The sequence below is a fragment of the Theobroma cacao genome, chromosome 2 (genome assembly GCF_000208745.1).
Source record: "Theobroma cacao cultivar B97-61/B2 chromosome 2, Criollo_cocoa_genome_V2, whole genome shotgun sequence".
Classification (NCBI taxonomy): Eukaryota; Viridiplantae; Streptophyta; class Magnoliopsida; order Malvales; family Malvaceae; genus Theobroma; species Theobroma cacao.
The window spans coordinates 6,443,651-6,456,376 of NC_030851.1; the positions used below are offsets into that span (position 1 = coordinate 6,443,651).

The following is a 12,726-nucleotide window of genomic DNA, read 5'->3' on the forward strand; positions in this document are numbered from 1 at the left end:
ATATACTTAGCCCTTGACTTGAATAAATTAATTAGTATAAATATTTATATGCTACAAGTTAATTTACTATTGAATTGTCAGAATTAGATGCCCAAAGTTATGATCCATTCCCTTATACGATCATATTTTTTTTATATAAATGTTACTTTTTCTATCTTATTTAATTATTTTTTCAAGTGTGCATCTGACAGAAACCAAGTGAAAAATTAATTGTAAAATCGGAAAGTTAAATGTTTATTTACTCTCATGAATTAGTTTGTGAATAAAAGTTGTTTTATTTGGCTAAAAAAAAAGAGAGAATAGCAAGAGATAAATTCCAAATTAAGGAAGTGATAATTAAAACTTTAAAAATCAAACGGAGAAGAAATTTTTGTATAAAAATTAATACAAATTCAACCTAGATTTTGATTTCTAAAGGAAAATAAAAAAGGCAAACCAAATTTATCAGTAATAAAAAAATAATACAAATTGCTGCATCATCTAATGCACTGCAGTAGAATGGTATCTGTTTTTCAACTGCACGTGAGGAGTCTTCCAACCCTATCTGTATGTCGTCTAGCCTTCTAGCCATTTTGGCACAGTCAATTATCTTTTACAAAGTCATAACACCACTACGGAGTGGGAAAGGTCTCACACGCACAGAAACCCCATCCACAAATCAAAGCAAAATCGCCTTGTTTTAAGCTCTTCTGGACCAGTTCCTTTATTCATTTTGGTTCCCACCATGCTATTACCTTTTCTTTGATCTCCTTCGCCGTAATGGGTTATCAATCTTCCTGCTGCTTCTTTCTCTTCGTTTCTTCCATCTTTCTTTCCTTCTCCTTCACCAGTTGCCTGGAATTCTCTTATCCTCCTAGCAGCTTCGACCCAAACGACGCAAGCATTATTGTTAATGATGCGACTAGAGGTGACTCAGAATTTGGGGGCCGGGTGATTCGACTCATTGATCCCGATCCTGTTAAAGGGACAGCCCAAAATTCTGTTGGCCGAGTTCACTATGCCAAACCTTTTCAACTGTGGGATCCCAGAACAAATTTTGTCACGGATTTCACCACTAGTTTTGACTTCGCAATCTCGCTTCCAAAACAGCAGTATAATTCAAGTATCGGTTCCGGTGGTCTGGCCTTCTTTATAACTTCAGAGAAGTCGCTGGTTGCTCCAATAAATTCTTCTGGAGGATGGTTGGGGCTATTCAATGAGACGATTAATGGAAGTTCATCGAACCAGATGGTTGCAGTTGAATTTGATACGTTCAAAAACGAATGGGATCCTAGTAGCATCCATATTGGTTTAGATGTCAATTCTATAGTTTCCGTGAATAGCACAATTTGGAATGAGGGTATTTTCAGTAACAGTACCTACCACCACCGTGCCACTCTCTCTTACAATGGAACATCTAAGGCTTTTAGGGTCGCTGTCAAACTCGCGGATATTGTTGGTGAATCGGAAACGTTGAGTCTCACCTACAATGTGGATTTAAGTAAAGTGTTGCCACCCAAGGTGTATGTTGGCTTCTCAGCATCAAGCGGACAGGCAGCGCCAACTCAATTGATTATAAGTTGGAATTTTACTTCACCCGTGATTCCAAATGATGAAGGTTTGGAGATGTGGAAGGTGGGGTTAATCATAGCAGTGGTGGTCTTTTTTGTAGGGTTGGGGCTAATAGTTGGTACTTTTTGGAGAAATTCAAGAAGGAAAAAACCTGAAGAAGTTGATGATGACAGCATGGACATGGACTTCGAAAAGGGAACTGGACCGAAGAGATTCACCTTTAAGGCATTAGTTACTGCAACGGGAAACTTCTCGGAAGAGGGAAAACTTGGGCAGGGAGGTTTCGGAGGTGTCTATAAGGGTTACTTGGCAGACCAAAACATTGAAATTGCAGTCAAGAAAGTAGCTAGCAACTCTAATCAAGGGAAAAAGGAGTATGTTTCTGAGGTGAAGACCATAAGTCATTTGAGACACAGGAATTTAGTTCAACTTATTGGTTGGAGCCATGAAAATGGTAATTTCCTTCTAGTTTATGAGTACATGCCTAACGGTAGCCTAGACTCTCACCTTTACGGCAAGAGTAATCGTCTCACATGGCCAATAAGGTATAATGTTGTTAAAGGATTAGCTTCTGCCTTGCTCTATCTCCATGAGGAATGGGAGCAATGTGTGATTCACAGAGATGTCAAGCCTAGCAACGTAATGCTGGATAAGAACTTCAATGCCAAACTAGGTGATTTTGGTCTTGCTAAGTTTCTTGAACATGGCCTTGGCTCACAAACAACAGTTTTAGCTGGGACTATGGGCTATCTGGCCCCTGAGTACGTGATCAGATGCAAAGCTAGCAAGGAATCTGATGTGTTTAGCTTTGGAGTCGTGGCACTGGAGGTGGCTTGTGGGCGCAGAGCAGTGGAACATAAGGAACAGGAGGCCAAAGTGGTGTTGTCCACGTGGATTTGGCAGCTACATGTGAATGGAAAGCTTCTTGAAGCAGTAGATGAAACACTGAATGGAGAATTTGATGAAGACGAGATGAGATGTTTGCTGTCTGTTGGATTATGGTGCACTCATCCAGATTACAAGCTAAGGCCTTCTATAAGGCAGGCAATCCAACTTCTTAATTTCGAAATTCCTTTGCCCACTCTTCCATCCCAGATGCCAGAGGTTTTGTGTTTTCCTCCGGTTCCTTCCTATCGATTCAATTATACAAGCTCGAGTGAGGGCACATGCCAAACCACCACATCTGCAACAACCACTTCCTCAAATCAAAGCACCTCATTTGAATGTTTTCATCCAACTTCCTCAGGTGACGAGGTTTCAGCTTTGATTCACAGTTGTTAACATGTCAACATTTTTCGTTTCTTTCAATTATTTCACCACTGACTTCTTGTTTGATACTTGTCTGTAACATGTTCATTTTTAAAATTTTGTTAGATTTCTTCAATTTTATCTGTGATTCAATCTGGTTAGTTTTGATCATGATGAAGAAGAATGAAACAAAGAAAAATTCAATTTCTGGGAAATTAAAAGAAAATCAAAATTTAATTTCCCATAGAAAGGTCGTAAAACGTGTTTGGATCTTTTCCCTCACCCGGTCTCAAGGCTTACAATTCATTATGCGTCCATTTCTGTTTCAAAGAAAAAAAATTTTCCAGTCCAAAAAATTACAGCGCCCGCCATGATGGAATTCTTTTCAATAGGCAAATGGTGATGTATACTGGAGAGACCCGAAGCAAGAAAAATTCCCTGCCTTTGCGAGTGAAATGTTAAGCCACTTTCTAGGGGTGAGGGGAAAAGTCAAGCCAAAGTACCTGGTCGATCAAAACCATTGTCCGAGCATAATTAAGTTGTTGTTGGACTCAGTCCTAGGTATGGATGATTGAATTTTCCTAGAAGCAATTAAGTTTGGAATATGAAAAAATAAACATGAAACTTCTTTAATTAAAAAGAAAAGTGTTACTCATCTGTCATTACCAATCAAAAAACATATTGATAACTAGTAATTGGATTTAGAATTAGAGGAATATTTTTTCACCAAAAAAAGCAATTAATGGCTGCTCACCGTGACATAAAATTTCTCATTAAAGAAATTACACAACTGACGTAGCGTGTTGTAAGAAACACTGTCAGCGCAGTCATTCTTGCCTCCCTCGCTGGACTTTAGTTGTTATTGGCTTATCCAGACGGCACTGAGAGAAATTATCTCCAGATGACTACGCCATGGAGATTCCTACGCAATTGGTCACTAGTAATTTTGTACGTTACCAAAAGACGAAAGTTGAACAAAATTTCCATTTGAAGGTGGATGACCCAATCATCTTGATTCTCAGTTACTTCAGTTGCCTCAAGAGCTGGATTGGTTCTTTAAAAATTTTCAATTAATTCCATTTTTATCATAACATACCGTAAAGACCTTCTACTTTAACTTTACGTCCATTACAAAAAAATTAAATTGAAAAAATTTTGATTGCATGATGTATGATGGAACTACCTTGATTTTCAATTAATTTAGTTATTTTCAAGAGTTTGATCAATTAAATCCATTTTTAAAAATTTCAATTAATTTGATTTTCTATCATAACATGCTTAAAATATTGAACACACCATTTACTTTGACTTAATGTACAGTAGAAAAAGATAAAATTAAAAAAATTTCAATATTATGATATATGATCTCCATCTTTTATAAAATTTAAATTAATTTAATTTTTAATCATGATATGTCGAAGGGGTTATTCGCTCCCCGTCCAAGTTTTTTTTTATTTGATAAAAAAAACATTCAAACTCTACTCTAAGTAAAGAAATTATATATTAATTAATGAATCAAATGATTAAATACTTGACTTAAACCTTTTGAAAGCGGATAAATGTTTTTTTTTTCTCTTCCATCAAATAAATAACATGTAAGACGCGGTCATAGGAAAAAGGTCAAAGTCAAATCACAGGATAAAACATCTGTAACATATACATTTTCCATCCAAAGGTCGACAGTTTAATATATTGTTGGTGAATAAAATCATTCTTCTTGTATTGGTGCAGTCCAAACAGGAGACGTCGTGGCAGCATCACTCCAGCCTGGTGAAATGCAGCTCTTTTCCATGTCAAATACCCACCAACCATCAGCTGTGTGATAGGTAAAATAGACACAGTTGCTTCTACATCCTACTCTGCTTGCGGAGACTGACATACAACAATTAGTTCCCAAGAACAAGGCTCTATCCCCAAGGCTTGCCATCCTAACCCATGAGAGGTTTGCTGTATTAAGCTGGAAAACTTCTACATCATCCACAACTTTGATTGATCTTCTAGAGATGAGGAAAACCAATAAGATATTCCCCTCAGATTCGAGCAAATATTCTCTGAAATGCTTTGGCAACACAGAAGGAACAGCCCTTTCCGAACTTATAGTGGTGATTCTAGGATAAGAATCAGTGGCATCTATCACTGCAAGGGTTCCCTGCAAGCTCAGAACATAGAACCTTCCATTAAACCCAATCGCATTAGTAAATGTCATAAAATGCTTCCCTTCTGATTTCATCGAACAATGTGGTTCAGTCAGGGTGCAATCTTGCTTCACCCATTCCCTTCTTCCTTCTCCTCTTAGTTGATAAAATACAAACGCTGGATGACTGGTTCCTGTCAAGACCATCACAGTAGTACGATTCTTATTAGATAAATATCTGGCTGATGAGGATACCACCACACGGGTAAATGGAATCCTTTCATCCCATTCTGGGAGTCTAGAAAAGGAGTATCCATCAACTGGATACCAAAGATAAACAAGTTCTGAAGATTTGGGGTCTGAAAATGTGTTTCCTTTAGCCACTATAGCCTCATTTGAGAAACCAACATAATGTTTCCAATAGCTTCGGACCGGCGGCCTTGCCCACCTTGAAAAATACCAATACCAGAACCACCTTCGGTGAAACGAAACATTTAGATTAGGCTCGACGTAATTTTCGTCACTGTTGACATTTATCTCATCAAAGAGTTGAAGACATGGTGGTGTAAAATTATTAGGATTGCATTTGCTTGGCGGTGATCTACATAACTTGGTCAGCCCTCCATAACTTATGTCTTGCATCAGTGCCGGCTGCTTTGCGATTATGTCGACCAGTATTTGTGGAAGATCTGGCCATGTGACTGCCCCGTTCTTGGCTTTCTTGGGAGGAACTTGCTTCTTGTTCTTCTTGTTCTTCACTTTTTGAGCCATGGGTGTAGATTTGTGCGCTAGAGGGGTTTGAAGTTCAAGCTCAGAGAAAGAGCGTAAAATATACATGGATTGCGTGGCATCCAAGTTTTGAAACCTGTAATCATTCAAAATAGACACAATGAAACCAGAGAAAAAATTACTACCTCGAAAGAAGAAGGAAGAATCTCAACATAGGAGTCGACGTTTAGGCCTTGGGCAGCACGCTTCTTATTATTATTCTTTCTACTTTTTATGTCACCCATGTAATTTGAAACGTTAACCATATTAATATACATAAAAAATTATTTAAAAAATAAAAAATTCATTATAAATAAAACTATTATTAAAACCTTACAAAATATATAAATATCAATTATTAAATAAATAAATAACAAAATACCCTAAAATAACCCTTAAACTATTAAAAAATATAAATAAATTCTTATTCTTTTATCACGTTTAATCAAGTTCATATATTTTTATTTTAAACTAAATAAGTCTTTATAATTATTGAATAACTAATTATTATTAATCAAAATATCACTTATCATTTTATATCACGTAATATGATGACATGATTGTGTAACATTTTCACATTCTATGTTAACATCAAGTTAACACTATATAAATATAAAATAATAAGTGATATTTTAATTAATAATATTTAGTTAAAAATTAGTTATCAAGATTTATTTGACTTAAAATAAAAATATAAAAATTTGATTAAACTTAATAAATAAATAAATAAGAGCTTATTTAATCTTTTTTTAATAGTTTAAGAGTTTTTTCAAATATTATACCTCAATAAATTTATAAACTTTTGAGGAGATAGACTCTCCACTACAAATCTGTAAAGTACAAAAAATAACAATTTTAGATTTGAAGTAATAATCCACTTGCATAAGAAATTATTTTTATACTAATTGTTATTTATAATAGCAAAGTCATAAAATACTTAATAAAAACCTTTTAAGATTTTAACTTCTTAAAAAGAGTAAAATATGTGACTTACTTAAATAATTTAATTTGGTTAGAACTTTACTAACATAAATAGTACTTAATTTAAAGTCAGAATAGAATTAGACTTCTTATTTATAAATGGAATAAATCTTGAACAAAAAGGTTCATTTAGTCAATTAAAAAAATTTTCAATATCCATACTTTTATACATTTTTTTATGTATATATATATGAAGTCTGGATATTTTTCAATATCCATACTTTTATGTATAGTACATAGATTATTACACTCTCTAAGATAATAATTTGATTACAGTAAAATTGACTATGTAAATTTTTATAAAGTAAATACTTTTACTCATACAATCTTCATACAAATCATATAAAAGATTTTAACGTCATGTTATTTTAGAAACTTAATAATAATATTTATGAAACAAAAAAGAATAGGTATAAAAAGATATTATTTGAATTGAAAGTAATAGGAATAGGATTGAAAATTTAAAATTGTAATAACGTAAAAATACCCATTAATAAATTCCATAAAAAAAGAGAAAAATAAAATAGAAAGCAAAATGAGATAGAAGGGAGGTGGGGTGGTGCTTTTGGAATTTCTACTGTTCCCAGAACAGTGCTTCCATGAGAGGGGGCACTGTGTAAGGGACAGTCTGAGGATTTGGTTTTAGATAAAGATTAAATAATATAATGATAGTCCATCCTTTCAAGTTTCAAGGGCACAAATGAATCAGGTGGGAAGCCAACAAAATGTTTCCAGGGAAACAAACAAGTCCAACTGCCTTTTTGACTTCCTTTCAGCTTGAGGACAGCGCAACTGTGTTCAGTCCAATAAATTTTGTGGATACTAAATTCCATGGAGGATTAGTATAGGTTGGGATCTAGCCTGAAAAGAATTCCATTCTACAGCATTTCCATGGCACTGAATTTCTTGCTCTTAGACCGATTGCCATTACCATTTGTAAACAAAAAATGGATAAAATAGAGCAAAAATCGAGGTCTGGCTCGATTGGCATGTAAATTATGCATTATCACACTGCTTATTGTTGTTGGTAGAATACAAAGGGTGGGTATTTGATCCAATTCTTTTTTCCGGTTTCAACCAAGCTCTATATAAGAAAAACCAACATTGGTAATTGAAGGGCAAGTTGTCCTCGTTAAGGGCTTTCAGTTCTGATTTTGATCAAGGAAATGAATAGTTTGAAACGTGTGACACCTGACCAATCCCGACGATTAATATCTTTCATGTCGCACTCTATAAAATGAATTAAACACTTAGAATCAAACAATGAATAACATTGCCTACACCACCATGCATGCATGTGACCTGAAACTTTTGAGGTATATAAATGCTAAATAAGTCATTCCACTTGCATGTCTGATAATTAGTTGCATTACCTAAACATAGATCATGCTTTCGGGATGTCTAAGACCTTGATTTGATGCGTTTAGTGTGCTCAGCCATTAAAAGGTAAGAGCGGCGAAAGCTAAGTAGTAATTTCATTTAATATATAGTTTCTTAATACCATAGCATCATAGAAGAAAAAAACACTTTCTAAATTATATATGGGTATGATGTTTGAAAAAATTCTTAAATTTATTTAATTCATTCCTTTATTATATTTTATATTTTTATTTTGGATCAAATAGATTTTTATAATTAATGGTTGATTAATTATTATTAATTAAAATATCGTTTGTTATTTTATTATCACGTAACATTGACATAAATGGTAAAATGTCACATAATCATATCATTATATCATATCAACATGTCGCATTATCATCTATTATAATATATTAACATGTCATGTTAGCATCAAGTGATATAAAATAACAAATAATATTTTAATTAATAATAATTAATTAATTATTAATTATAAGAACTTATTTATTTTAAACTAAAAATATAAAGACTTGATTGATCTTAATAAAAAAATAATATTTTATTTGAATTTTTTTAAATAATTTATAAATTTTTTAAGTATTATGCTTATAAATGTCATTATTTCAAATATATCTAGTAAAAATGTTATATTCATCTTATATTTTGTCCATTTTATTTTTTTTAATAGGACAAGTTTTTATTGAATAATTTAAAAGTAAATTTTATCAATTTATGACCAATACACTTATATATAAATATAATATTTAAAATTAAACCAATAATGTAGTTAAAACTTAAAACAATTCAACTAATGAGTTTGTATGACTGGAAAGAAAACAAATAATAATACAATGAAAAAGTATAGAGTCAAAAAAATAATAATAAAGAATAGTTAGTAACAGTAAGATACTTATCCACACCGGATTCTCATTAAACATCAAAATTTGGCCGACTCTTCTGAATATGTGAATATCCTACTCGAAGGCCCCTTGTTTTCTTCGCTTCTTTCTTCTCGTGTCCCAATAAAACCCACGCTGTCAGGATACTCTACAACTGCCACCACTCTCTCTCCATGAATAAATCCCCATCTGCTGTTTTCTCTAACAATTAACAATGCTCGCGGGGTCTTCTCTGTTGTAGAAGGTCAGTGGTGAACAAAATTTCAGCACTCTGTTTTTCACTTTTATGAGTTCTAATCGAAGGAAAGAAAAAGAATATGAAAACTCAATGAAATCTTAATGCCTGTTTCTTGCTTATGTTACAAGTTTTTGAGCCTTTCAAGATTTTGTTAAAAGGATATAGATAAGAGTGGCACGAAGTCATAGTACCCACATGCAGATTCTGGGTCAGTTTATTTTGTTGGTGATTGTGTGCTCAGTTCTTGAGTTGCACAGGATTTTACAGGTTTTCTTGGGGGCTTTCATGATGGACTGTGCTTCATGCTTGAAGTTTTTGACTCAAGGAAATGAATTTTTTGGATGTGGGTTTTTTGTGTTTGGTCGCTTCTCACATGTTTTCAATGTCTTGGGGCTGTTTTTGGTGTTTGGTTTGGGGTTAAAATTTTTGCAATTTGGTTTGACTAATATAGGTATAATGCAATTCTTATGTGATGTTAGAGAGAAATCAAATTATTTGAGAGGTAGGATTTGTTTAAAACACGACCTGGATGAAGTTTATGATCCAAAGATTAGGTCTTGTCTCTCTGGTTCATTAAAACCATTAGAAAATTGCAAAGATTTTGTCAAGGAAGATACTGATGGTAAAGCAAAATATGTTGTAGAAGAGGATAGTGATGATAAAGAGAAAGAATGTTGTCCTGAAGATGAAGAATTTGATGTAATGGCTTTGAGGAAATTGGTTAAACTTGAAAGGAGAAGAGCAAAGGCTGCTTGTCAAGAGCTTGAAAAGGAGAGAATAGCAGCTGCTTCAGCGGCTGATGAGGCAATGGCCATGATTTTGCGCCTTCAAAATGAGAAGAGTTCAATGGAAATCGATGCTAATCAGTACAAGCGAATGGCAGGGCAGAAGCAGGAATATGATCAACAAGTTATTGAATCATTGCAATGGATTGTAATGAAACATGAGTCAGAGAGGAGTTTACTGGAAAATCAATTGCAGTTGTGCAAGCAGCAGTTGAAGCATTATGTGAAAGATGATGAATTAGGTCAATTTGAAGTTGATGTAGGCTTCAGCTTTTTGCATGCTACCCAGGAAGATGGCATGGAGAATGAGTCAGTTAGCTCTCATGAAACTGAAACTTTGGTATTGTAAGATGTTGATTGTATTTTACTTTAGGTTGAGTTGACTGGAATTAGGTGCTCATCTTTTAAAGTTTGGAAATTGATTATTAAACAATACAGTGCAGCTAATATCTGCTCTTTCATTTCTTTCTTCTCCAAAATTTGATTTCCTTAGTTGATTTGTTCTCATAAAAAATGTAGCTTTATGTCCACTTATGTAGCTCTGTAAATGAATTTTATCTAGGGAGCATTTAACCAAAGGATTTATGAAGGAAGTTCGATATTGCATTTTTTTTTCTCTCCTCCATTATCACTCTCTTGAGCTTTATAAGTAGTTTAGTACAGACTACATTATTGATGGTTGAAGCCTTTTCACTCCCATCATTTTAACGGCGATGGAAAGTTTAGATGTTAGTGATGTATCTTTGTTGGCATTCCAGAAGATATTCGCTGCTATAGTTCCATTTCTGAGCAACGTAGAATGACTTATTCACCAAGAAAGACTTATATTCTGTTACAAACACGATATTATGAGCAAATTTTTCTGGATTCCTCTTCTGTACTTACTCATGTTTGTAATTAAATTCTGACAGTTTTTGATGAAACGACATATTTAAAAAAGATATAAATACAATTATTTCTGCCATCTTTAAAGTTTGATTTTCTCTATTTATAGGCAATCATAGATCATACAGTTATGCAGACTATAAATAGTCACCTAATATTCCAGTTAGAAGAAATGGAAACTAGAATCTATTGTTTCTAATGTTGTGATTTTGTTGTTATTTTAAATGAAAAGGGCACATCAGAGTAGAAGTCCTATGAGAGATTTTTTGTTGGACAGATGAGTTCCAGCCGTACATGGCAACTCGAACAATCTTTCCTTCAACCTCTCCCAGTGGAACCATAGAGGAAGTTGAACTTTTGGGTTCATCATAAAGCATAGCATTTATTAATGAATGCTTTATGTCACATTGTTTCTGCAGGTGAGTATTGGCAAATGAGGACAAATTTACTGGTTCCATTTATTTACAAGGTTACAGTGTCTCTCAACACTTATTTCAACCTTAGTTTATTATTAGATTTATCATCTCCGTTTTATTTTCAATTCATTAAGCTATCTGACTATTTAGTGATTACAACATTTTCTTCAATTTTAGGAAGATTTGTGCTTTCTATTTAGATTGTTTATCATTTCATACTTTGATATGTCTGGAAAAGTTTTCGTTTCTGCTCAGTTCTTGAACTATCATCCTCATCAAACTGTTGTTTGGGAGAATGGGAGTTATACACTGTGTTTGAGTGGGTGTTAGAACATGTTCTTATCCAGATTAATTTCATTGTAGAAAGCAATCTATCTGCAACTAGTTTTTTTCTCATTCTTTTCATCAAATTGACTAATCGAGTTATCCTAATGCCATTTACATCTACAGATAATACTAATGCAGTCAATATCATGTTGTTTATTTCCTATGGGGCTTCACTTGAGTCTTAATAATATTTAAAGGAGGGATGAGGAAAAACCGAAACACTGGAGATGTCCCGGTGAGTGAAAAATATTTAGGCAAAAGCTTTTAAAGGAAAAGAATTGAGGACATTGAATAGATTGCACTAAGCAGATACATGAACAGATTACTGGTTTCACAGGTTTCTGTACATATTGTCATCTACATTTCTTTAAATCAAATGCCAAGCCATGGATTATTCTCTTTACTTAGCAAACAAGCAGTTCTCTATTTACCTTCCAGAGCAAGATTGATGAAGTTAGGCCTAGCCTCATTACTAAATATGCTGGTTGGTATCATCGTATGTAACATATATATCTATGATTTGTTGTGGATTCAAGCAGATGTTGCAAATAAGGATATATTTCATGGGCAAGTGCTGGAATTATTAGCTGTATAACATGTAAGCCTAATAATGAGTTGATGACTGTCTTGTTTTAAGAGGTAATGAGAACAGACCTTAAGAGTTAATGGCTGAGTGGTTTTCCTGCTGGAACATTTAAACTGTTTCCAATGTTTACCAACTTGTCCAAGATGGAAGACTTTCTCTGTTGGGAAAACCAAGTAACAACCTCAGAGCCAGGTAGGGTATCTGTTCTTAGAATCAGCTGGCTAATTAATAGGTGTGCTGTTATATTCCACTCTCATTAGTATTAGTGTTTCCATTTCTTTCCTTTTCCTTCTTTAACCAGATTGGGTTCATCTGTTTTTGACTATTTTATTTATTGCAGAGCAAAAATGAGCAATATAAGTGGTATATACTATACATGAGTAAACAAATGAAAGAAAAAAAGAAAATTTCTTTAGCATCCCCAGAAAAAGTCCAAATATTATTTGATCATGCCAACTTTATTGGAGCTTGGAATTTGATCCTGTGAAGTTTCTAATTAAATATTCATCAACTATTCTATTTGTGTCATTTTCACGCTTATAGTGT

The 12,726-nt window shown here is 33.7% G+C and overlaps 2 protein-coding genes and 1 long non-coding RNA gene across 4 annotated transcripts; all 3 read left to right on the forward strand.

Annotated features, from left to right (window-relative positions):
* On the forward strand, window positions 458-2,920 carry LOC18608180 (L-type lectin-domain containing receptor kinase IX.1). Its single transcript, XM_007042735.2, has one exon. The coding sequence runs from the start codon at window positions 760-762 to the stop codon at window positions 2,830-2,832; it is 2,073 nt and encodes a 690-aa protein (XP_007042797.2). The 5' UTR covers window positions 458-759; the 3' UTR covers window positions 2,833-2,920.
* LOC108660573 lies at window positions 8,988-12,127 on the forward strand. 2 transcript variants are annotated; one of them, XR_001926337.1, is made up of 3 exons: window positions 8,988-9,187; window positions 11,084-11,270; window positions 11,718-12,127. It is a non-coding gene; the product is annotated as an uncharacterized LOC108660573 (long non-coding RNA). The 2 variants fall into 2 exon arrangements; XR_001926336.1 differs by having other exon boundaries at window positions 11,129-11,270.
* Window positions 9,187-10,431, forward strand: LOC18608182. The gene has a single exon (XM_007042737.2). It carries the CDS (start codon window positions 9,377-9,379, stop codon window positions 10,313-10,315), a length of 939 nt encoding a protein of 312 aa, XP_007042799.1. The 5' UTR covers window positions 9,187-9,376; the 3' UTR covers window positions 10,316-10,431.

Bases quoted from the DNA above. Each gene is read 5' to 3' on its own strand.
- LOC18608180 (XM_007042735.2), top strand. From the start codon at position 760: ATGGGTTATCAATCTTCCTGCTGCTTCTTTCTCTTCGTTTCTTCCATC.
- LOC18608182 (XM_007042737.2), top strand. From the start codon at position 9,377: ATGCAGATTCTGGGTCAGTTTATTTTGTTGGTGATTGTGTGCTCAGTT.